Here is a 25,429-nt window from a genome sequence, read left to right as displayed (position 1 = left end):
TTCCATGGTGGCCCAATGCCATCATGGCGCCCTCTCCCTTCCAAAGGAAGAAAAGACCGTGATAAAGTAATTTACACCAAGGAAAATATTCATATCACTGCTGACGTCATTTTAGACACGAGGAGTAGAGATCTGTTTTTTCCCCCAAATCACCACACAGGCAGCTGCTCACCAGTTATAAAAACGGCCAGCCTTGCTCATGAAGGTGTTTACAGGCACCTTACTGGAAGAACAACTGCCTGAATGAACATCTGGACGTTGGGGTAAGGAGGGTAGAGTTGGTCTGTGTCCTGCCTGGACCTGTGAACAGGATAGAGGGAAAGAGAGAACCTGAGGTCAGGAGCAGAAGTACTAAGATAGTGTTAATATGTTAAGGTAGTGTTTCCTTTAGATTATAGACTTGGCCTGGAAGGGGAAATCAGGGGAAAGGACATGGCATCTCCCAGGAGTCAATTCATCTTTCAGTCATACCTCAGTTGAGAGTGAGAGGGTAGAAATGCCAGATGTTCACATGCATTAAGTACAAGTCCCCCCTACTTGGGCAAGACTAGAGGAGATGTAACATCATAAGGGAGAATGTTCCTGAAAGATTTTAGAAACTGCTTGGTCTTAGTTCCTGTAGGTATATATTTTCAAGTTATTTTATTTTTTTAAATTTATTTATTCAACAGACAGAGATCACAAGTAGTCAGAGAGGCAGGCAGAGAGAGAGGTGGAAGCAGGCTCCCTGCCAAGCATGGAGCCCGATGTAGGGCTTGATCCCAGGACCCCAAGATCATGACCCAAGCTGAAGGCAGAGGCTTTAACCCACTGAGCCACCCGGGTACCCCTCAAGTTATTTTAATAATGCTAAATGTATTTTGTTAAATACTTAGAAAATACTGTACACATACAGAGAAACTGTGGCCCACAACCCCAAGGAATCTTTTCCAACCACATATAAATTTAGTATTCCTGAAATGAAATTGGCATTTCATGACACAGATGATTACGTATCTCGTTTCGCTCATCTAACGTTACGAATGTCTTCCTGTATAATTAAACGTCTTCAGAATATTTCAGTGGTTCTACACAGCACTGTGCCCTGCTGTGGTAAAATGGAAACACATGTAGAAGAATGTAAATGAAATTGTAAAGGGAAAACCTTAAAGAAGATTATTTTCAAAATGCCAACACCGCGGGCACATACAGGGGTAGAAATAACTGATATGGTACTTCAAGTCTAGCTGCCCTCTTGAGCTGGGTCCATTCTGTGCTAACAATTTACATTTTTTCCTCTTTCACTTGAATGTCTATTATAGGTGTAGGAAATGCTTGGTGTCCGCTAGTGGGTTGCGGTATTCCTCATTGATGACTTGGGGATTAATCCTAAAAATTGCACCCCACCCTGCTTACCCCACGTTCCTGACGTCATCCTAAATGGTGTGCAGCTCAGGCTGCTTTTCTCTAGAGCTCCTTCCTTTTGTCCTTTGCAGGACTTTAAGTCACAGGGCTGGGCCACCCCCTTGGCTCTCTGACCGACCATATAGTACCTCATTTGCATATCAACTTGATACCAACTTGAAACTGTAGCTCAACCATTTGTGCAGATCCCAAGATGCTGCATAGCAGGGTCTTTCCCTGGAGTCTCTCAAAGAGGGTGTAAGTGGGGGGTACACTCTGGCTTTGGCGGAAACACTCAACGGTCGGGTAAAGCGTTCCAGGCCATCACTAGCCGTCAGACCAGAAAACTCCCCAGAAGACTGGGGAGACCAGCTCTCAAATAAAAACAAAAGCCGCTGTTCCTGTAGGCAGCCAGTGCCTGCAGATTTAGTTTATTGGGGTAATTTGTGGCCAAGGGAAAGGATTTGATATGTTTTCTATGTAGCCTCAGAATTCCCCACTGGGAATGAAATTCTAGCTTAGTTGTTAGGAGCTAAAGCTGGAAGGACTTTATTGGTTTCTAAAAGTTGGGGTTCTTTAAAAATTTTTTTCCATTTTTAATTTTTTTCTTGTGGTAAAATATACATAAGCTACAATGTACTGTTTTAACCCGTTCCGAGCGTATGGTTCAGCAGCACTAAGTGCATTCACTCTGTTACTCAGCCCTCACCACCAACCCTGCCCAGAACTTTCTCATCCTCTCAAAGGGAAACTCCATGCCCCGTTAAAGCCTAATCACATCCTCTTTTCCCCCAGTCCTTTCTTTTCTGTTTTCTTTCTCTGCAACTTACTTATAAGTAAGTTACAGAGAAAACTTTCTTACTTATAAGAAAGTTTCTCAAAGGGAAACTCCATGCCCCGTTAAAGCCTAATCACATCCTCTTTTCCCCCAGTCCTTTCTTTTCTGTTTTCTTTCTCTGCAACTTACTTATAAGTAAGTTACAGAGAAAACTTTCTTACTTATAAGAAAGTTACTCCTGGTACCTCATATAAGGGGAATTGTGCAATATTTGCTCTTTTTCTGTGTTTCTTTTAAGAACGCTGTAGCACTTAGCTGCTCCTGAAGAGCCATTCCAGAGCAAGGCCGTCTAGCTGTGAGAGGTCTGCGGTGCGGGACAGGGAGGCTCTGTGTGTCTTTGCAGCTGGCCCTGGGGCTCTGTCCAGGTGGTTCCTGTCTAGACGCGGTGGCTGAGTCCGTGTGGTGGCTTTGGTTTTCCCTGATTCAGATGTTTGTATTTGACCAAAATCTGACACGATTTTTATACCTTCTTGGAAGCAATGCATACACATGGTAAATAAAATATTCCAACAGTTCAAAAATCCTCTCTTCCACTCCAGCCTCCAGCCGCTCCCCAGCGAGGAGCTGTAGTTATCCACGTCTTTGGTATCTTTCAGAGATATTCAGTCCATATGAGTCGTGTGTGTATGTGTGTATGTGTGTATGTGTGTGTGTGTGTGCGTGCATGCATGCGTCTGGCCCCAGAGTTCATCTGTTAAAATGTTCCAGCTCTGGTTAAATCAATACCCAGGAGTCATCGTTTTTTTGTGGCTCTGTAAATACTGTTTTCAGCTGAGTCACATAGTAGGTTCTGATTACATCTTACTTCTTTATAGTTTTTTGGCTTCCCTCAATTTAAAAGCTTCTTTGTTTGTTAGTTTGCTTAATTTTCTAAGTATCAATCTCTCTTTTGTCCCTAAACTCTAAAAGCATCTTCTCGCAAAGTGATGAAATTACTAGGCTTGATATTTTTCCTAGGAGTTGCCTGTCCTGGAAATGTCCCTCCTCCTGCTCCAGTCAGGCCAGCTTGCCACCCAGCCCTGGGGTACAGCTCAGTCATGCTACCATCGTGGAGGCCCTTGTGGCTCCTGTTTCCACCAGGAGCTCCAGGTTCCACATACCCTGACCCCAACCCCACCTCTTGGCTTTGACTCCCAAACTTTGGCACAGAGCCCACCCTCTACTAGCGTGGATTTTGCATGTCTGAAAATGTCATTGTTTTTTATGCCTTCACCTTGAGGTAGTTTGGCTGGATACAGAATTCAAAAGGAAAATAATTTCCTGTTGTCGTTTGGAAGTCATTGATCTATCTCCTTTTTGCTCACAGATTTGTTCTTGAGAAGTATGGTGCTATTCTGATTAATGGGTTGTGCTGCTTTACTTCTCTCTGGAAGCTTCTGGGATCTCCACTTTATCTTGGAGCAGTGACATTCCCTGGTGAAGCGCCTTAGTGGGTCTTTTCTCTCCCATTGTGCTGCCCACCTAGGGGCCTGATTAGGAAAGGCCCAGATACCCAGTTCCTGGAGCATGTTCTTCAGTTATGCTCCCCTTCCTGTGTTCTTTCTGGAACTCCTCTTACTCAGTTGTTGGAACGCCTAGATTGCTATTCTGAGCTCAGAGCCTTCACTAGGGAGCCTCTAGAGCCTGCCTGCTATTTCCTTTATGGAGAAGGAGGAGCTCCAGGACAACCGCTCCTGTGTCCGCCTCCCCCCTCCCTGCCTTCAGCTCAGCAGCCTTTTACTTACTTGTCTAGGAGGTAAAAAGTAGAGCTATCTTAGAAAATCTTTCCTGCACTGTAAGTAAGATGGCTCCTGACTTGCTAATTAACGCAGGCACATAGCCCTTCTCCCCAGAGGATTGGTCACCTTTTCCTGATAATGAATGACTCAAGTTTTGATCATGTTCTCTTTGCACTCCTTTTCTACTCCTGGCCTGGATTTTTCTTCTTTGCTGATTGGCTTAAGGTACTCCTAGACTTTCTGTGTGCCTTTTGTGTCTGAGTTCTGCAGCCCAGGTTGGGCTGTTAAAATATTAACTTCCGCCTTATGTTTTCTCTCAATTCTCTGGGGCCTCTGCACAGATGTACTTTGCATCCTTGGGCTGCTTTCCTGGGGCTCTGCCCTGCATGCCTCTGTGGCCTTCACTCTCCCTCTGGTCCCTGGCTTCCTAAGTTATGTGGCAAACCTGCTGCAACACCAGGGTCCCAGACCCCAACCCAGAGCCAGGTCCTCAAAGGCACGGCTGTCCTCATCCTGTCAGATCTCATCGCCCCCGGGTCTTGCCTCAAGGAAAGGATTCCTCTTATAAATGAACTTGTGAAATATGCGGAAAGGACCGCCCTCTTCAGTAGCCATGACCTTGGTATTTTTTTGGAACCGCAGAGGAAACTTGACTGGTCAGCCACATAGGATCTTCAGGAGCTTCCAAGAGCAGGGGGCACCATTAAGCTACCAACTGATACTCGTGATGGACAGTGCCCCATCCTAGACACATGCTTCTCTTCTTTTCTCTTCCTGCCACCATGACATTCGTGGAGGTTTATCAGAAGAGTGTCTGCTAGGCCCTTATCTGGAGCTGTGAGGTTTCCTCCCATATTCTCCTGGTGACCTATAGACATCGTGACCTTGGTTCCTGCCGTCAAGCGTGGAGAGACCTGGCCTTTCTTTGCCCTTGAGTCTTTCCTAAGTGCAACATTCATTCATCAGGGGCATTTCCAAAATTATACCACTCCTACACGGGAATGAGGGGAAAGGTAAAGATAGTATTCTAAGTCAGTGGGGGCGCTACTCAGGTTGGCACATCAGGAAATGCAGGTAACACGTGAGAGTCACGTTATTCGGTCTTGGAACTAATACGGCAGTAATGTTAACCCAGGCAGCTCTGGTTCCCCTGGTTCTGAGTGACACCATTGTTGTTGTTGTTTTAAGATTTTATTTACTTACTTGAGAGAAAGAGAGGGAGAGAGAGCATGAGCAAGAGGGCACAAGCAGGGGAAGCTGCAGAGGAAGGGGGAAAAGCAGACTCTTCACTGAGCGTAGAGCCCAGTGTGGGCCTCGATCCAAGGACCCTGGGATCATGACTTGAGCTGAAAGCAGATGCTTCACCAACCGAGCCACCCAGGTGCCCCTGATTGACACTACTCTTGACATATATTTTAGTTACTCTGCTGATCAGAAGCGAAAAGGGATCTGCAAAATGGCATTATTGGGGAGAAGTTGTAATTTAAAATTCCTGGGGCACCTGGGTGGCTCAGTCAGTGAAGCATCTGCCTTCTGCTCAGGTTGAGCCCCACATCAGGCTCTCCACTCAGTGGGGGGCCTGTTTCTCCCTCTGCCTGCTGCTCCCCCAGCTGTGCTCTCTTTCGTTCTCTGTCAAATAAATAAATAAATAAAATTTTAAAAAAATGTTCCTTGTTTATTCTAAAAACGTCTGTTCAACCTCCAGGCCTAGGTCCTCACTGTGGCAGCTTGGCTCCTGACTCCCTGTGCTGTGTTTATCCTGGCAGCTGCCGCCTGTTGCCTGTGGGACCCGTGGGCCAAGATGGTATCTCCTCACACCTTGCCAGCTTCCTGCTCTCTTTTAAGCATTAAGCCTCCATCCTCAACAAGGACTTTATTTTGCTTTGAGATCAATAAGTTGTATCGGGGAGCAAGCTGCTGGAAAGAAAGATGGACCCCTTCATGGTTTTCTTCTTTCACTTTTCTTCTCTCGCTATGACCTTTCCTCTGTCTAGTGAGCCCAGTAGAAGAAATCAGCGTCTTTGGGCCAGGGAAGGTGTAGTTCCTTGGAGGGTGTCTACGAGCATTTCAAAGAGTTCTTCATTCCCTCACCCCTTCCCACCTCTAGCTAAGGACTGCTGTGGTGTAGCTTCCTGCTTGTAACATGCTAGAAGGGTGGAAAGCAGGATTCTCAAGCGCGTAGAGCCCAGGCCAACTGTTTATAGCAGATACTTTACAACATGTCATGTTCAAACTGTAGTATAAGGAAACAAAATAAAGGTGATCTGTAATCAAATAATATGAACGCAAATGGGGCACCTGGGTGGCTCAGTCAGTTAAGCGGCTGCCTTCGGCTCAGGTCATGATCTCAGGGTCATGGGATTGAGCCCCGCATTGGGCTCTCTGCTCAGTGGAGAGCCTGCTTCTCCTCTCCCTCTGCCTGCTGCTCTGCCTACTTGTGCTCTCTCTCCATCTCTCTAATAAATAAATAAAATCTTTTAAAAAATATTTTTTAAAAATTAAAAAATAGGGGCGCCTGGGTGGCTCAGCGGGTTAAGCCGCTGCCTTCGGCTCAGGTCATGATCCCAGGGTCCTGGGATCGAGTCCCGCATCGGGCTCTCCGCTCGGCGGAGAGCCTGCTTTCCTCTCTCTCTCTCTCTGCCTGCCTCTCTGCCTACTTGTGATCTCTCTCTGTCAAATAAATAAATAAAATCTTAAAAAAAAAATTAAAAAATAAATATGAATGCAAACATACAAATACCAGGCATGACCACTCCAGGAGAGAGGATAGAGTACACAGGGACTAGCATCCTGGCACTCCTGCACACACAGGGCAGCTGCAGATGGAGAGGTGCTGTCACTGATCTGAGTCACGGCCAAGTTCCAGACACCACAAAGGGATGGTGGCCCCCATGTTCAGGTAATTGCAGCCCTGGGAAATTAGGTGGCTGTTAAAATCAGACAAAATTCTTTGTGTGTATGTAAATGGAACTGGGTTCTAAACTCAGAAAGTCATCTAGGATATGGAACAGTTTGCCCCTGACCCCTGAAAGTTGCCTTGGCCCCTAAAAGCCATGGTGCCCCCTAGTTTCTGTGCCCACCCTACAATTTTGCAGAATGCCTTGATAGGGGCAATACTGCCCAGTATAGAGAACCCTGGTATATAGCCTACCATTGAAGGCAGGACAAGTGACAGAACACGCATTAGTTGTGGTTCTTCAGAGAAACAGAACCAAAGAGGGAATGAGAGAAAGTTATTTTAAGGAACTGACTAATGTGATTGTGGGTGCTAGCAAATCCGAAATGTGCAGGGCATCAGCTAGAGATCCAAGGAAGAGTTGGTGTTACAGTCTTGGATCCGAAGGCAGTTTGGAGGCAGAATTCCCTTTTCCTTGGAGGACCTAGATCTTTGCTCACTAGGCCCTCAGTTGACCAGTGAGACCTACCCATGTTATGGAAGGTAATCTTCACTCAGAGCCTGCTGATAGGAATGTTAATCACACCCGAAAAGTACATCTAGAGTAATGTTTGACCAAATATCCAAGTACCATGACCTAGCCATGTTGACCTATAAGGTTAATATAGCATATGACAAGGAAGTTGAAGAGTGTTCTATTCCTGTAACAGGAACCCAAGGGGTAGTCACTGTAAATATCTTTGTTTTCTTTGTAGCATCACCAGTGTGCAGCGTTCAGACAACGGGTCATATATTTGTAAGATGAAAATAAACAATGAAGAGATTGTGTCTGACCCCATCTACATCGAGGTGCAAGGTAAGTCCAGAAGCCACGGGTGGCCTATATTAATTGCTTTGCATGTAAAACTCTAGAGTTAGGCACGCCCACTTATAACTCTGAATGCAAACTCTACAAATGCGTAAGCGCTGAAATTTTACAAGGGGATCCTCTTTTGAGACTTTAGGTAATAATGGATGAATGACATGAATTCGATTCCCAGAGTTTTAGCTCTATCCTCGGCAATAGGGCTGAGATAAAAACAGATTATGGACCTTCCTGTCCTCAGATTATTTACGATTTAGAAACCTGGAGACTGTTTTTCAAAGTGAAATGCATTCCAATCACCAGTTCTCAAGACTGGTGTCTGAGACTGCTTACCTAGTCTAAGGGTGATTTGCCTTGGAGGGTGAGTGGTTTTCCTGAACTGGGTCAGCAGCTGGATCCAGGACTCATTTGGGGCCCTAGGATTTATTGGGTACATGGTTCAGTGCAGTTCCATGATGTGACATGAGACGGGCTCAGTGGAAGCCCGAAGTGAGATATGGACTAGGAGAGGGTGGTCTCTGCCTTCAAGGAACTTGAACTGCAGTAGGTAGTGTGAGCTGATGCCTAGGAGAGCCCAGGTCCTGAGGCCCCGGGTCTCTGGGTACGCATGCTTGGTTTCTGCAGTGGTGGGGCCTATCAAGGAAGGCTTCAAGGAGGAGGCACCTCTATTATCACCACAGCTGCTCATTGCTTACCAGCCCACAGGCTGCCCCCAGAGCCCTGCATCCCAGCTTTCTGAGAAACTCTGCCAGCAGAAGCACCCAAACAGCTTTCTTTTCTGCTTTCTCCTGACCCTCATCTCCCAAGGCTTTAGAGCAGGTAATTGGCTGTTCAGGGAAGTTCAGCTAGAACCATCTCCCACTGAAAGGCCGCTTTGCTCCCCATTCTTTTGCAAACCTAAACCTCATATCCACTAATGCTGCAGGAGGCCTGGGGGAGGGACCCCTCAGAGGAGTCTCCTTTAGAGCTTTGTTCCAGGCCCATCCCAGGCTGGACAGCTAAGCCTCCTCAGGATTATGTCAACATCAGCCCACGGGTGGAGACGGGTTGGTAGTGTTCCTGTGTTTGCTGTTAATCTTGGAAAAATGTCGAGAGGACATTTAACTTGTCAGAATCCCAGCAAAATGCCCAGGGCAGGAACACGTTAGTTCCAAATGGAGTTCTGCAAAACTTCGAAACAGGCAAAAAGGACCCCATTTTGCCATTCCCATATCATTCCTTCTGGGACCAGGAATGTCAGTTCCCAATCCCAAAATAACACAGTTTAAATCCCCAGTAATAGTTAGCTTGCCCTGTTAAATTTTTGGCATATGCCCCAAATGAGTACGAACTGGCTTTCTCTGAGGTATTTCTAAAGTTCCATTCCTTGCCGTCTCTCTAAGTTATAGTCGAAGACTTTAGGATTATAATATGTGACTGTGTCTATACTGTTCTGGTGAGAATGTACTTTGAGAAGCGTCCAGCCCTGCACCAGTGGACAGATTTTCAAATTCATTATCTCTCCTCTTAAAGTGTCACACAGAGTAGATCGTCCTCAAAAACAGGCGGACCTGTTACGTGGCTTTGTTTTTACTGTGTGTGTATTTTGGGAAGGAATACTGAACACGTGCCAGCCTGTGCCAGGAGTCTGAGCAACACCTGGTTTCAACACGGGCAGGCCTCCCTCTGGTAAAACCAGTTCTGAATCACCTTCACAACCCGTATGGAAAAGTATCCTAGAAAGCTGGCTGCAGCTAGTTGGGGAGGCCTTAGCTTCTATTCTTCCTGAGCCAACTTTCAGAAGATGAAAACTGGCCAGGGGCATCTGGGTGGCTCAGTGGATTAGGCCTCTGCCTTTGGCTCAGGTCATGATCTCAGGGTCCTAGGATCGAGCCCCGCATTGGGCTCTCTGCTCAGCGGGGAGCCTGCTTCTCACTCTTTCTCTGCCTACTTGTGATCTCTCTCTCTCTCAAATAAATAAATAAAATCTTAAAAAAAGAAAACTGGCCATTCCAGGTGTATGAAGAAATCTATTGCCAAGTTCCAGAACAGTCCCTCCCCCTTGGGACTCGGCGTTTGCTTGTGGATCTAAAACGTTCTTTCACTGAACTCTTTCTCCGCAGGACTTCCTCACTTTACTAGACAGCCTGAGAGCATGAATGTCACAAGGAATACGGCCTTCAACCTTACTTGTCAGGCCGTGGGCCCTCCTGAGCCCATCCACATTTTCTGGGTTCAGAACAGCAGCCGTGTTCACGAACAGCCGGAAAAGTCCCCCTCTGTTCTGACTGTTCCTGGTAAGTCCAAGTCATGTGATTTCTTTAATGTTTGCTCTTGAACAGTGGAAGGGATCAAGTTTGGTGCCCGTGGCTGGCGCAGTATAAGGCTGGCGCAGTAGAAGACAAAGATAGCACAGGGGTGGCCGCTGAAGTTAGGGGCTGGGGATGGGGAGAGGGAGGAGGGAATCTCAGGAGAGAGAGTTCACAAGCTTGGGTGGGAACTGGGTGAATGCCATGAAGGGTGTCTGTGCTTAAGTGAGCAGAGTGGCCAAGACCCCTGCGCCCTGGCAGCAGGAGCCCTGCAGGCCGTTCTTGGTACTAGGAACACAGGGGCGCACTTCTGGAAACAGTCTTCCTGGCTTCCTTCCCTCTCCAGGGCTCCTCCCCTAACCTCCACAGCCTCATTCTTGAACCCACAGTTTTTCACTCTGAGACATGCTCCCCGCTGGGGGAGTTCCTGTCTGACCCCAGCTTCTATACTGGCTGTGTGATAATGGCCTTGAGCTTTGTGTCTCCTGACCTTTAGTCTCATGTACTCAGCTCCCTCCCTGGCAGTTTCACTTGCTGGTACATATGCATCTTAAAATGAAACTCTTGATCTACCTCCTCCACAGATGTTTTGCCCCAGAATTCCCCATCTTAGTAAATGACACCGCCAACGGCCCATCCTTCCTCTTTCTCATTTTTCATGTTGAATGCATCAGCAAGTTCTATCCCTTCTGCTTCTACTGTATGTCCCGAGTCTGTTTCTTCTCCCTCCATGCTGCAGCACCCCATCCACATCACTGCCGGCTCTCGCCAACACCAGTGCAGGTGCTCCCTGAGGGGTCTCTGCTTCCAGCCTTGGCCTCACTCTAATCCATCCTCCATGGCTCCCTGTTGTCTTAGACTGTCACTCTGAGTTATTCCTGCCCCTGCCATCAGCCCTGTGTGCTCTGGCCACCACCCAACTCTCCAACCCAACCCCACCCACCCCACCTTCTCATCCCTGCTTAGTAAGCACCAGTCATCCTGATTATCTGTCATTTCCTCACACACATGGCCCTCCTTCCTGCCTCAGGACCTTTGCATTCTCTCTTCTGTCTACCTGCAGTGTTCTCCCACTTGCCCTTTGTCCCATGACACAACTCCAGTAGCAATTCTTCCAGGAAGCCTTCCCTGATCATTCAGCTATTTTAGGTCCTCCCCACCTCTTTATTGACTCCCAGTCATGCGTTCCGGTGGACTCCATCGTTGCATTCATCACAGTCTATCATCACCCACTTATTTGTTTAGCTTCTTGTCTGTCTTCTCAGAAATTATATGCTCAGCCCGAACAAGGACTTTGTCTGTCCCAAGGCAGTGCCTGACTCACAGTAGCACTCACTGAATATTCATGGTGACAACAGACCAGCAAGTAAATGCCAGCCCCTCGGTTTTAACTCTGGATCACTTTCCTCACTCCTCACTGCATAAGGAATATTATGGTTTTCTCTGCCTCCATCTGAATTGTCTTCGAATTTCTCCCAAGGAGTTGATAATCAAGCTCCTTCTTAGTTCAAAGTCAATTTGAGGAACCTCCGTAGTGTTCTTCAGAGTGGCTGTACCAGTGCTTGCATTCCTACCAACAGTGGAGGAGGGGTCCCTTTTCTCTTCATCCTTACTAACATCTATGGTTTCTTGTGTTGTTGATTTTAGCCATCCTGACTAATGTTTAGAGATGGTGTCTCATCATGGTTTTGATTTGTATTTCCTTGATACCAAGTGATGTTGAGCATGTTTCATGTGTCTCTTGGCCATCTGGATGTCTTTTTTGGAAAAGTGTCTATTCGTGTTTCTGTCCCTTTCTTAACTGGGATATTTGTCTTTTAGGTGTTAAGGTTGATAAGTTCTTTGTAGATTTTGGATATTAACCCTTTATCAGATATGTCATTTGCGAGTATCTTCTCCCACATTATCAACTATGGAGAGAGCCCATATGTCCATCAACTGATGAATGGATAAATAAAATGTGTACACACACAGACACTCACACACTCACACACAGGAATATTACTCAGCCATCAAAAAGAACAAATCCTGGGGGACCTGGGTGGCTCAGTCAGTTAAGCATCTGCCTCTTACTCAGATCACGATCTCAGGGTCCTAGGATCCAGCCCCTTTTTGGGCTCTCAGCTCCGTGGGGAGTCTGCTTCTCCCTCTGCCCCTCCCCCTGCTTGAGCTCTCTCTCTCTCTCTCTCTCACATATAAATAAATAAAATCTTTTAAAGAAAAAGAATGAAATCTTGCCATTTGCAATGACATGGATTGAGCTAGAATGTATTATGCTAAGTGAAATAATTCAGAGGATGATAAATACCATATGATCTCACTCATGTGGAATTTAAGAAAGAAAACAGGTGAACATCATGGAAAGGAGGAGGAGAAAAAAAGGAGAGGGAAACAAGCCATAAGAGACTCTTAACGATAGAGATCAAATTGAGGCGGGTTGGAGGGAGATGGTGGGGAATGGGCTAGATGGGAGTGGGCATTAAGGAGGGCACTTGTGATGATGAGCACCAGGCGTTCTATGTAAGGGATAAAATCACCGAATTCTACTACAGAAACCAATATTACACTCTATGTTAACTACCTATAATTTAAATTTTAAAAAATTTTTAAATAAAAAATAAAAATAACTAAGTAATTTGTAAAACCCAAAGTCCATTTGAAAACTATACCCCCACCCTTTCTAGGATGGTGGCTCTGAAGTCCCATAAAGACTTGTTTTCATTGAGGTAAAATTGATATACAGTTAGGTGTGTGGAACTTAAATGCACAGCTCAGTGAGTTTTGAAAATGTAGACACGCATGGAACCACCACTTCAGTCAAGACCCAGAACATTGCTATCACCTCAGAATGCCCTCATGCTCCCTTCCCATCAGCCTCCACCTCTCATAGGCATTGGTGTTCTGATATCTGTCACCATAGATCAGTTTGCTAGGTCTTGAACATTGAATAAGTGGAATCGTAAAGTATATATATTATTTTGGGTCTGGCTTCTTTCCCTCAGTGTGATGTTTTTGGGACTCCTCATGTTGACGTGTGAGTAGTATGTTGTTATTGCCAATAGTGCTCTATGGTATGGATGTGCGCCATTTTGTTTGTGTGGTAAACATTTGAGATGTTTATGGATAAATAAAGGAGCTACAGATATTTGTGTGCAAGGCTTTGGGGAGACACAGGTTTTTATTTTGTCTTGGATAATACCTGGGAGAAGAACTTCTGGATCATATACTGGGCATATGCTTAGCTTTTAAGAAAACCACCAAACTATATTCTAAGTTGTGCCAAGTTATATTCCTAGCCCCAGTGGATAAGTGTTCCAGTTGCTCTATCCGTGTCCTTGCCAACATTTGATATGGTGAGAGTTTTTTTTCCATTTTAGACATTCTAGTGAATATGCAACAGTAAATTTTAAATTTGCATTTCATTTCCCTCATCTCAAATTTTAAATTAGATTTTTCTAAATCTAATTAGATTTGAAAGATTTGAGTGGGGCGCCTGGGTGGCTCAGTCAGTTAAGCGTCTGACTTCAGTTCAGGTCATGATCCCACAGTCCTGGCATCGAGCCCCGTATTGGGCTCCCTGCTCAGTGGAAAGTGTTTCTCCCTCTCCCTTTGCCCCTCCCCACTGCTTGTGCTCTGTCTCTCAAATAAATGAATGAAGTCTTAAAAAAATAAAAAACAAGATTTTAGCATTTTTAATTGTGCTCATGAGCCAGTCATATATTGTTTTCATGGAAATATCACTTCGGGTCTTATAAAAATCTTAAAATCAGCTTGACAGCTTTTGCAAGAGTCTGTTGTGATTTTGTTTGCAGTTGTATTGAATTTATAGATCAGTTTGGGGGGATCGCATTTTAATATTATTGAGACTTCCAATCCAAGAACACACTCTGTCCATTTATTTAGGTCTTCTTTAATTTCTCTCAGCAATTTTTTATAGTCCTTAATGCAGAGGTCTTATATGTCACTTGTTAAAGTTATTTATAAATATTTTATGTTGTTGATGCTGGTAAGTAGCACATTTGAATTTGTTTCCCAATTGCTTACTATAAGTATGTAGAAAACAAGTTAATTTTTGTATGTTGATCTTACATCCTACAACCTTGCTTGTTAAGTTAATGTGTTAGTTTCTAAGAGTATTTTATTGTTGTTGTTTTGTAGATTCCTTAGATTTTTTTGTAAACAGTGTTACCTGCAAATAGTTGTCTAATCTTGCCCTTTTATCCCTGTCCCTTTTCTTATTTTACTAACCAAGACTCTAACACAATGCTGAATAAAAGTAGGAAGAGTTAATATCTCTGTCCCAATCACCAACTATGACAGAAATTGGATTTTGGTCAGTGCCCTTCATTAGGTTGAAGAAGTTTTCTTCTATTCTCAACTTGCAAAAAATTTTATTTTTTTTTTATCATATGATTACATAGTTTTTCTCCATTATTCTCCTACTGCAGCAAATTACACTGATTTGATTTTCAAATGTTAAACCAGTGTGCATTGCTGGGACAAACTCTACTTGGTCATGATGTTTTGTGGTGGATTCAGTTTACTAATATTTAGTTAAAGACTTTCCCATTTACGTTTACTCTGTTTCACTGCCATACTAGGGTAACACCAACTGGGTGTACTGCAATTCAGTTCTGATACTGACTCCCCAAAGTCTGCCACAAGGCTCACTTCAGGTGCCAACCACAAGTAGCAGGGTGGGGGGTAGGATCCCCAGACCACCTGCACTTCCTACTGACTGGCTATAAATTTGGAGATTACCATGACCCCCTCTGGTTTGATAATTTGCTAGACCAACTCACGGAACTCAGGAAAATGCTGTGCTTACCAATTAAAGTTTTACTACAAGGGGTATGCCGAGGGTGATGTCTGGGAGGGTCTTGCATGCAGAGTGCTTCCATGCCCTCTCCTCTTTGAATCAGAGGGTGTCACCCTCCTGGCACATCCAGGAAAAGGACACTCTACTGAGCTTTGGGGTGCAGATTTTTTTACTGAAATCTCCATGCATGGGCATAACTGATGAGATCATTGGCCGTGAGCGCCTGGGTGGCTCAGCTGGTTGGGCAGCTGCCTTCGGCTCCAGTCATGATCCTGGAGTCCTGGGATTGAGTCCTACGTCGGGCTCCCTGCTCAGCGGGGAGCCTATTTCTCCCTCTGACCTGTCCCCTCTCGTGCTCTCTCTCTCTCTCATTCTCTCTGTCTCTCAAATAAATAAATGGAAAATCTTTAAAAAAAAAAAAGAGAGAGAGAGAGAGAGAGAAGAAGAAAAAGAGAGAGAGAAAGAAAAGAAAAAAAAGAAAAGAAATCATTGGCCGTGTGACTGAACAATCTCTAGACCCCTCAACCCTCTCATCACATGGCTGGTGGTTCTGGTGATCTGTCTTCCTCCTGAGGTTTTCCAGGGGCTCTTCTATACTTCATTAGTGTAACAAAGCTACTCCTGTCACCAGGCAGTTATAAGGGACACAAGCTAAATTCTTTATTGTACAACAGTGCTCATGAGGGGAGTGGTCTGTAATTTTGTTTTTGGAATGTCAGTTTTTGGTATCAGGGTATTTTGTCCTCATAAAACTAGTTAGTATGTATCCCTACCCCCTCTATTTTCTGAAAGAGTTTAGTAACATTGGTATTATTTTGAAAAGACATGCATAAATTTCAGTGGACATTCCAATATCATCTTTGGGACACAATATTTCTGGTAGTATAGTTTGCAGTACTTTTTTTGATGAAGGTTAACATGTTGATTAATGTTGACTTTGAGGCTAACTGAAATCTTTAGGTCTTTTTTCCTCATTAATTACTGCAAAGTCAAAGCTCTCCTGTTTCTTGTATCTTTAATTATTTTTGGAAGTTCAACCTACCATTTTTCCTTATAAAAATGTAAACCATTGTCCCAGCCAACGGAGGGCAGTTGGAACCTCCATTCTCTACTTCAGTTAACAAATCAGCCTCCTGCTCTGTGCCAGCTGCCTTTTGTGTCTCATCCAAGTTGTTGATGAAAATCTAGATTCCATCCTAACCGAGGGCAGAGTCCCGTGACCTGCTGATAAAGGCAGACTGAGTTGACATCAGCTCATTAAATCAACTTTCTTGGCTACTGTTCAACCACTTGTAAATCTGCCTGCTTTCATTTTCCTTCCATTTATTTTTCTTTCTTATCTTCTGAGATGTTATCACCACATCGGGCTGGTAACTATCACAGAAAGTCTGGAAATAGCTTGAATTCAATTAAAAAATCAGACCTGACTTCTGGGTGAGATAAATAACTAGAGGTGACAATTTCCCACATTTTTACATGCACTAGTTTGATAGCACTCTTTTTTTTTTTTTTTTTTAAGATTTTATCTATCTAGGGGGTGCCTGGGTGGCTCAGTGGGTTAAGCCTCTGTCTTCAGCTCAGGTCATGATTTCAGGGTCCTGGGATCAAGCCCCACATCGGGCTCTCTGCTCAGCAGGAAGTCTGCTTCCCCCTCTCTCTCTACCTGCCTGTCTGCCTACTTGTGATCTCTCTCTCTCTCTCTCCGCCAAATAAATAAAATCTTTAAAAAAAAAAAGATTTTATTTATTTATTTATTTGAGAGAGACAGAGATAACAACAGAGAGCATGAGTTGGGAGGAGACGGAGAAGCAGGCTCCCCACTGAACAGGGAGCCCAACCCGGGGCTCCATCCCAGGACCCTGGGATCGTGACTTGAGCCGAGGGTAGATGCTTAACCAGCTGAGCCACCCAGGTGCCCCTTGATAGGGGCACTTAAGTTTTGTGGTGGATTTGTCTCTCAGTGATTCTGTACTACCAGGATCAGTGTCTTTTTTCTTTATGAAAATAGGGACAAGGTGCCTGTGTGCCTTAGTTAAGCATCTGCCTTCAGCTGAGGTCATCCTGGGAGCCAGCCCCACATTTAGCTCCTTCATCAGCCAGGAGTCTGCTTCTCCCTCTCCCTCCTCTTGCTCATTCTTTCTCTCATTCACTCTATCTCTCAATAAATAAATAAAATCTTTTTTATTTTTTAAAAAAATTTTATTTATTTATTTGACAGAGAGAGAGATAACAAGTAGGGAGAGGCAGGCAGAGAGAGAGGGGGAAGCAGGCTCCCTGCTGAGCAGAGAGCCTCACGAGAGTCTTGAACTAAGGACCCTGAGACCATGACCTGAGCCGAAGGCAAGGCTTAACCCACTGAGCCACCAAGGCACCCCAATAAAATCTTTTTTAAAGCAAAGAAAATAAAATAGGGACAATTTGTCAATCTCTGTTCGTCTGGAGCTTTTCCTCTATTACATGTTTTCTTAGAAGGTAAAAGTGTTAAAAAGAAAAAAAAAGGAAGGTAAAAGTGTGTTTCTGTGTTAAGATTTGCAAATTCTTTTAATACCCAAGACTATGTATAATTTGTCTCAGCTTGGAGAACTGATGTATTTCTAAATAGTGATATACTTTCACAACCACAACCTATTTTGGGTTGCAAGTTCATTACAATTTTTATTTTACTTTTTTAAATTTGAAGTTTTTTTCTTTGATAGAGAAGATAGAAATAAAATAGAAATAGAGCAGTGTATATCCTAATAGTGTGGGTTTTTTTTTTTGTTGTTGTTGAATTATGTGTTTATGTATTAGAGAGAGAGCATGTGCAAGCATGTGTAAGATGGGGGTGCAGAGGAAGACGGAAAGAGAAAATCACAAGGAGATTCCACACTGAGTGTAGCTGGATGGGGGGCTTGATCTGAGAACCCTGAGATTATGACCTGAGCTGAAATTAAGAGTTGGACACTTAACTGACGGAGGCACCCAGGCGCCCCCCAACAGTGTGTTTTTTAAAACAACCTTTATTGTGATATTTACACAAAGCTACACATGTGGTTAACTTACATAGAGGTACATGCATGGGCATGCACGTGTGTGTGCACGCGTGCGCATACCCACACACACACGAGTCTGTGTATAACTGATGAAATCTGAGTAAGCTCTGTAGACGGGACCAGTGTGAATTTCCTGGTTTTGACAGTGTGCTGTGGTTATGTAAGACATTAACATTGGGAAGGTAGGGTGAAGGATACACTGAACTGCCTTGTGTGCTTCTTTACGTCTTTCCGTGAATCCATAATTATTTCAAAATAAAACGATTTGGGAGGATCCAGGTCATGAGGCCAGGTGTGGAACCTGCTTAAGATTCTGTCTCCCTTTCCCTCTGCCTCTGCCCCACTCTCTTAAAAAACAAAGCAACAGGTTTTTTTTAAATTTTATTTCCCATAATTATTAAATGGTTTTATATCTAAAATGTAGAAAATTCAGAAAATGTAGTTTTACATCTTATTATACATGTACAGTTACAACAAAACACAGATTTGTTTCTGTTTAAACTTTTTCTGTAACTGTATTTGTTTGGGTATGTGTATATATATATATACATATATATATATATGTATATATATATATATATATGATTTTCCTTCAAATTAGAATAATACACATGCAGACTAATTTCAGCCTTTTTAATTTTATTTTTTAAAGATTTTATTTACTGGGCCACCTGGGTGGCTCAGTAGGTTAAGCCTCTGCCTTCAGCTCAGGTCATGATCTCAGGGTCCTGGGATCGAGCCCCACATCGGGCTCTCTGCTCGGCAGGGAGCCTGCTTCCCCCTCTCTCTCTGCCTGCCTCTCTGCTTACTTGTGATTTCTGTCAAATAAATAAATAAAATATTTAAAAAAAAAAGATTTTATTTATTTACTGGGGTGCCTGGGTGGCTCAGTGGGTTGAAGCCTCTGCCTTCAGCTAAGATCATGATCCCAGGGTCCTGGGATTGAGCCCCACATCAGGCTCTCTGCTCAGCAGGGAGCCTGCTTCCTTCTCTCTCTCTGCTTGCCTTTCTGCCTACTTGTGATCTCTGTCTGTCCAATAAATAAGTAAAATCTTTTTTTAAAAAAAGATTATTTGAGAGAGAGAGAACAAGCGTGTGAACAAGTGTGACTGAGGGGAGATGCAGAGGGAGAAGGAGAAAGAGACTGTCAGGCAGACTCCGCGCTGAGTGCAGAGCCTGACATGGGGCTCCATCTCACAACCCTGGGATCACGACCTGAGCCAAAACCAAAAGTCAGTCCCTTAACCAACTGAGCCACCCAGCCGCCTTATTTCAGCCTTTTTATTACCCAAGTAATACGTGAACACATTTTCATTGTAAAACATTCAAACCATTGCAACATACCAAAGCAAAATGGGCAATCTCTACGTGTTCACTCCCCACATATTTGTCACAGACAGTGTGTGTGACAACACACAGTGTGAGCCACTGGTTCACTTCCTTCTAGGCCTTTCTCCTTTAAATGTACTCACATATGTACGTATACACATAGATGACCAAGACATGTAGCTCTTTCTATGTAGGTACTCATCGACTTCTCCCTGTGTATGATAATCTCCTCATTGCATGAATGGACCATAATTTATTTAACCACCTCCTTGTTGATGAGCATAGAAGTGGTTTTATTTTGGTGGTTGTTGTTACTTATGTGGACATCTTTGTATCCATATTTATTTCTTTTCTGAAAACCTTTCTGGACACCCCGTCCTTGTCTGTGTTTCTACACTGCCTCTTCCATCAAGTTTGTACCTCCTCCCCATGTAGAAGCACAACCATCTACTGTCTCCCTACCCTGAATTATTGATCCGTGTGATTATTACATATTAGTTATTCATTACCTCAGCCCTGTCACCCAGCACAGTGCCTGGCACATCAGAACTGTGGGAATGAATGAATGAACTAATGAACAAATGAATTATAAACAGAATCTGAGTCAGTGGTCCCTTGACTGGGACAAAGGAACATAATGAGAGTGAAGTAACTTGTATTTGCTTAATTGCTTTTGATTTAAACTCCTTCTCATTTATATTTCTAACCAGTTCTATGAAATTAATAGAGCAGTTTTTTCACACCCATTTTGTAGGCAGAGGGCTTAAGGAGGTCCGTGGAGAAAGGGCCAACCATGCAAACTTCTGACACACCAAGTTAGAGCAAGTCAGGGATCTGTGGACTATTCCCAGGCACCTGAATTTTGTAACAGTGTTAAAGAATTTACGTTATTCTTACTTACATCTGTGTTTAATTTTGAGGATACGGTAGTGAGACCTGAGCCCACCTCAAAAGTTTACAGTTGAGGAACTAGGGGCCATTCTGACCGGACATGCCCGCGGTGGGGTTTATGCTTCACCTGGGAGTGTTTGCAGGGAGAGGCCATCCCATCTTGAAATTAACCATGTTGAAATTAACCAAGAAGTCAACTTTTCTGAGATCACTTTTACCAAGAGAGTGCTAAGTAGGACCATGGTTTAAAGAGTCCTGATTGTTGAAACATGCTTTGAGCAAGCACATTTATGAACAGGAAGGCTGTATGCTTTTTTTCTCTTGATATCAATTGGGTTTTTTGTCCCTCTGTGACATAAGAGCTGTCTTTAAGAGACACAAGCAAAGCAATATTTTGTCTAAAGGGCACTGTTCTGAGTCAACAAAGCCAATCTCAAAGATTGCATGCTGTGTGATTCAATTTATATCACATTCTCAGAAATGACAAAGTGAAGATGATTAATCAGGGTTTAGCTTAGGTAGGATGTTCCTAAAATATGAGGGAGCTTTTTTTTTTTTTTTTTTTTTTTTTTTGGTGCTGAAGTAGTACAAATCTTACCTGAAGTAAAATTTCACAGAGCAATTAAAAAAAAAAATTTTTTTTCACAGAGCTATACACCACCCCCCAACATACTCCAAAGAAAGAAAAGGGGGGGGAACAAAAATTGGTAAAATCTGAATATGGTCTGTATTTGAGTTAATAGTATTATATTGACTTTTGGTTTTGTTCACTGTATGATTATGTATGATTATGTAAGAGCTGTATGATTATGTAAGATCTTATCATTAAGGGAAGCTGGTGAAGGATGTACAAGAACTCTACTAGTTCTGCAGTTTCTTGTAAATTGACAAAATTTTATTTTATTTTTTTTTTTTAAGATTTTATTTGTTTATTTGACAGAGATCACAAGTAGGCAGAGAGGCGGGGGGTGGGGGTGGGGGAAGCACTGAGCAGAGAGCCTGATGCGGGGCTCGATCCCAGGACCCTAAGATCATGACCTGAGCTGAAGGCAGAGGCTTAACCAGGCGCCCCTTGTTTTATTCTTTTAAAGATTTTATTTATTTATTTGAGAGAGAAAGCATGAGCTGAGGGAGGGAGGAGCAAAGGGAGAGGGACAAGAATACTCCATGTTGAGCACAGAACCCAACACAGAGCCCAATCCCAGTACCCCAAGATCACAACCCAAGCCAAAATTAAGAGTTGGAGGCTCAGTGGACCAAGCCACCCTGCACCCCACAGTTTTGTTTCTGTTTTTTATTTCAAAATTTTAAATATTTAATTTATTTATTTTTGTCAGAGAAAGCACAAGCAGGGGGAGCAGCAGGCAGAGGGAGAAGCAGGCTCCCCACTGACCAGGGAGCCCTGATGAGGGGCTCCATCCCAGGACTCTGGGATCATGACCCAAGCCGAAGGCGGACGCTTAACGGACTAAGCCACCCAGGTGCCCCAGTTAAGGCATTTTTAATACCCATTTTCAGATCAGGAAAAAATTTGGAGCTGGTATGGGACCTGCTTGCTTAGGGTTTAGTCTCCATGTGGCTCCTGCAACAATCCTGGATCCTTATAAAACACAAGTTGGATTATATTGGTCTTCTGCTCAAAGCTCTGGGATTCCCATCCTACTTAAAGAACAAAGCAAAGGCCATTTCCTTTGCCCCAAGTTCACCTCCCCCCATCATTAGCCCGTTCACTCAGAGTCACTCCTCTGAGGACATTATCCTGAGCCACCTCTGTCCTGAATATTTAAAATCACAGCCCACTTCCCAACCCATCCCTGGCCCTCTGATCCTTTTCTGTTTTTCCATGGCATTAATCACCTTCTGATAGAGCATGAAGCTTACTTATTTATCAAGGTTATTCCTTCTTACCCACTACCCCCTGTGAGAATATGAGCTCTGTAAAGGCAGGGATCTCTTTTATTCATGGATATAACCCAAGTGCCTGAGAAAATGTCTGACACCTAGTAAGTACTCAGTAAATATGTGTTGAATGAATGAATTCAGGGCAGAGAGTGTGTTCCAAGTTAATAGGCAACTTCCTTTATGCAAAATGTCCTTCCCTTGCTTTGCCTCTTTTGCTCTAGGTGGTGAAAAAAAAGGAAAGAGAAAGGGCTGCTTATCCAGAACTTAAGAATTGGCCCAACTGGTGCTCTTGGAAGTTGCTTTCTTAGCAATTCTGATTGTCCTTCCCTCAAGGGAACATCCTGTTACTGAATGTTCTTTAAAAATAGCTTTCAGACCCTGTTTCAGAGGCTGTCTTTTTTTTTAAACGAGCAGACCAAGCAAGAGGGCCATGAACGTCAGGAGTTGGGTGGGATGTGACCGAGTACACAGAGGGGGTGGCCCACTGGAGGAGGACATGGCTCAGAAAGACAGGAGGCTCCAGTTACCAGGGTCACTCCGGAGAGAGTGGGTAGTAGGGTGGGGACTTAAGGGGGTGGATGGCTTTTTTCCCCTGGAAAGCCACAAGGGCTGGGGCTATAAAATTTCAAGGTCTATTCCAGTCTGGGTATTGTTCACCCAGACAGAGAAGTGGAAAGGAAAGTGAGAGGCAACAGTCTTTCCCAACACACGCTAGTTGACATATCCAACCCAGGCTCTTCCATGAGTCTGTAGCCCAGAGGTGCCATTAAACCAAGGCAGTATATATAACTGAATACATTAAGCAAAGACGACTACATTTTGCCTTCAGTTTTGGCCCATCCACTTGGGGAGAAAGTTGACTTTGGTTTGAACCAGTTTCCCCTTCTGGCTGCTGCCATCTGTTTGGCCTGGGGACATGAATCACTTCAGCGCATGGACAGAACTGCTGGAATAGGTGGTTTAGCTACTTCTGGGGAATTCTTACTAATGCTGATGTCTCCTGCCAGAGAATTTGCTAAAGATTGTCTTCCTGACTTTGTGTCCACTTTGAAAAGAAACACAAAAAGGAAAAGCGACTTCCCACTTAACATCATGTTCCTGATAAGCAGTTTCACTTTCAGCATTGACAAACCTTGCAGCTCTGAAGAACAGTGGGCCCCAAGTTGTCTTACTTAGGGATCTATAGCTGGTCAGCAGATCTCATGAAATGAATCCATCCTCTTGGGTTTTTTTGTTTTGTTTTGTTTTGTTTTTTCGGCTCCTGGAGGGCCTGGAATGTGATCTGTATTTTGTACTCAAGTGTTTCCCAAGAGTTTTGACAAGAGTCATTAAAGTCAAATAACTGTGTCTGGCTTGGCTATATAAAAAATATAGGTTGTATAACAACTCTCTGTATTTTCTGATTGAGCCAAAGCCAGTTTTTCTAAATATAAGCCAGATTTTGCGCATTCGTGGAGACTTATTCATGGGCGTCTTATTTGAAAGCTTATGACTTGGAAGGCTAAAGGTGATTCTTCAGCATGAAAACTAAAGTGTCACAGGTTGGACTGTGAAATAATGGTCCCCAGCATGGATGCCAGGCAGTGGCTTTGAGGGATGAGGTCTTGATCCTCATCTGGAATGTATCCGTCTTCCTTGTAAAGTTAATGCCTGACAAAGTGCCAGGAATCCAAATTTCTCCACCTTGCAAAAGAAGAAGGACCTCGCCCTGACTTATCTGGAGTCACTACAGGGCACCAGTTCTCAAATGCTTTGGTCTCGAGATCCCTTTATAGACTTATAAATTATTGTGGACCAAAGAGATTTGTTTATGTGAGTTCTATCTGTTGATAAGTACTGAATTAGAAACGAAGACAAAACTTTTAGAGCATAAAAATACATAAGCATGTACTCAGTTACCTGATAGAACTACTGTTAGCATCATCACACAACATACAGCCTCTGGAACATTCTAAAACACTGCATCACATGTTCCTGAGAGCATGAAAGTGAAAAGGACTTTCTTATCATTATTGTTAGTGTTATTATTTTTATTATTATGACAAAAATAGTGTCATTAGGGCTCCTAAGTGTCAATTAGGACTCCTAAGAGGGCCTCTGAGATCTTTTCTCGAGGAGTCTCTAGACCACAGTTTGAGAGTGGCTTCTATAGTGTATTGGTTCAAGGTTAAGAAATTTCCAGATCACTACCTAAAAGATTCCAAATTTTGTTCAGCCAAGGACTTGCCCTCCAAGTAAAATTTTACTGTGTATGTTTAAGAATTATATGCATTGTCAGAGCATCTGAGTGGCTCAGTCAATTAAGCATCTACCTCTTGATCTTGGCTTAGGTCTTAATCTCAGGGCCATGTGTTCAAGCCCCACACTGAGCTCCATGCTGGGCATGGAGCCTACTTAAAAAAAGGAAAAAAAGAATTATATATATTGTCTTGTTGGATTGTGCCCTAATAATAGTTGTGAAGATAATTGATCTAGAAGAAATCTTTTTTCCAATTTCAGCATGTATGTGTATTTTCGTTGCCAAGAAGTGTTGTAGGGTGATGAATCATGACTTCCAAACCCACATAATTATGCCATCTGGATAAAATTCTGCATGGGAAGTAGAAAATCATGATGGAACACTTCTGGTTGCTGAGAGAAAATTGTTTCATTGGATAATGCTGGGTCTCCCATCCCAGTCATGGGTACACTATATAAGTGCCTTTAAAGGAATTTTACTTAAAATGTCAGAGAACCTGAAATTACATTCTTTGCAGCCCTTTAAATCATAAAAAATTTAAGGTGCAAACCTCAAAATTTTATGAGAGACCACATATATTTTTCAAAGTTATTTGGGAGGAATACAAGCAGAACATACAAGACCCCTGAGGCAGGGTATTCAAGGGTGTCCTTTTATAGATGTGGATACTGGATTTGAGGGAAGTATTCCTCTTCAGTGAAACAAATCTATTTTTTTTAAGCCATCACAGAAACTGTTAGCAGTTTCATCCATCACTCAAAAGGGAGGGACCAAAATTGTGAAGTGATGGCTCCTATCTGAAATTTTAGTTTCCTAGCTCTTGGAATTGTCAAAATCAAAGCCATTTAGTTAGGATTTTTCTCTATTCTGAGGGAAATACTCCTCACCTCAGAAAATGAAAATACCCGAAGTATCTGTCCTATTTCATTTCAGAGAAGTGAAAAGTCACCATAGAATTGTAGGACAGAGACGGACAGCTTCGTTTTTTCTTGAGAGACCCTGTCTAGTCAGCAGAACTCAGGCGCCTGGACTAACTTCCATCTGGATGGAAAAGAACAGATCCCCAACAGCGCTGGTTTTTCTGTGCACTTCTAACCCTCAAGAGAAGAGCCAACATAAAATAGGGATCATGTTTGCATTTCTTAGAACTTCTCCCAGGCGGTTCTCTGGCCACTTGGACCAGCCTTGGGCTGGCCTTCCCTTGGCAGCTTGTTCCTCCCTGATTTTTC

General features: G+C 43.5%; 1 protein-coding gene across 1 annotated transcript in view; it reads left to right on the top strand.

Moving 5' to 3' along the window:
* The window catches only part of MERTK (MER proto-oncogene, tyrosine kinase), a 113,341-nt gene that overhangs the window by 33,097 nt on the left and 54,815 nt on the right, over window positions 1–25,429 (top strand). The window contains exons 3-4 of the mRNA XM_044261620.1: window positions 7,591–7,691; window positions 9,803–9,976. Of these exons, the coding sequence (XP_044117555.1) occupies window positions 7,591–7,691; window positions 9,803–9,976 (275 nt within the window). The remainder of the gene's footprint in view (window positions 1–7,590; window positions 7,692–9,802; window positions 9,977–25,429) is intronic.

This window comes from Neovison vison, chromosome 8 (genome assembly GCF_020171115.1).
Source record: "Neovison vison isolate M4711 chromosome 8, ASM_NN_V1, whole genome shotgun sequence".
Taxonomy (NCBI): domain Eukaryota; kingdom Metazoa; phylum Chordata; class Mammalia; order Carnivora; family Mustelidae; genus Neogale; species Neogale vison.
The sequence above is the reverse complement of the archived record's forward strand: the minus strand, read 5'-3'. Positions and strand labels throughout refer to the sequence as shown.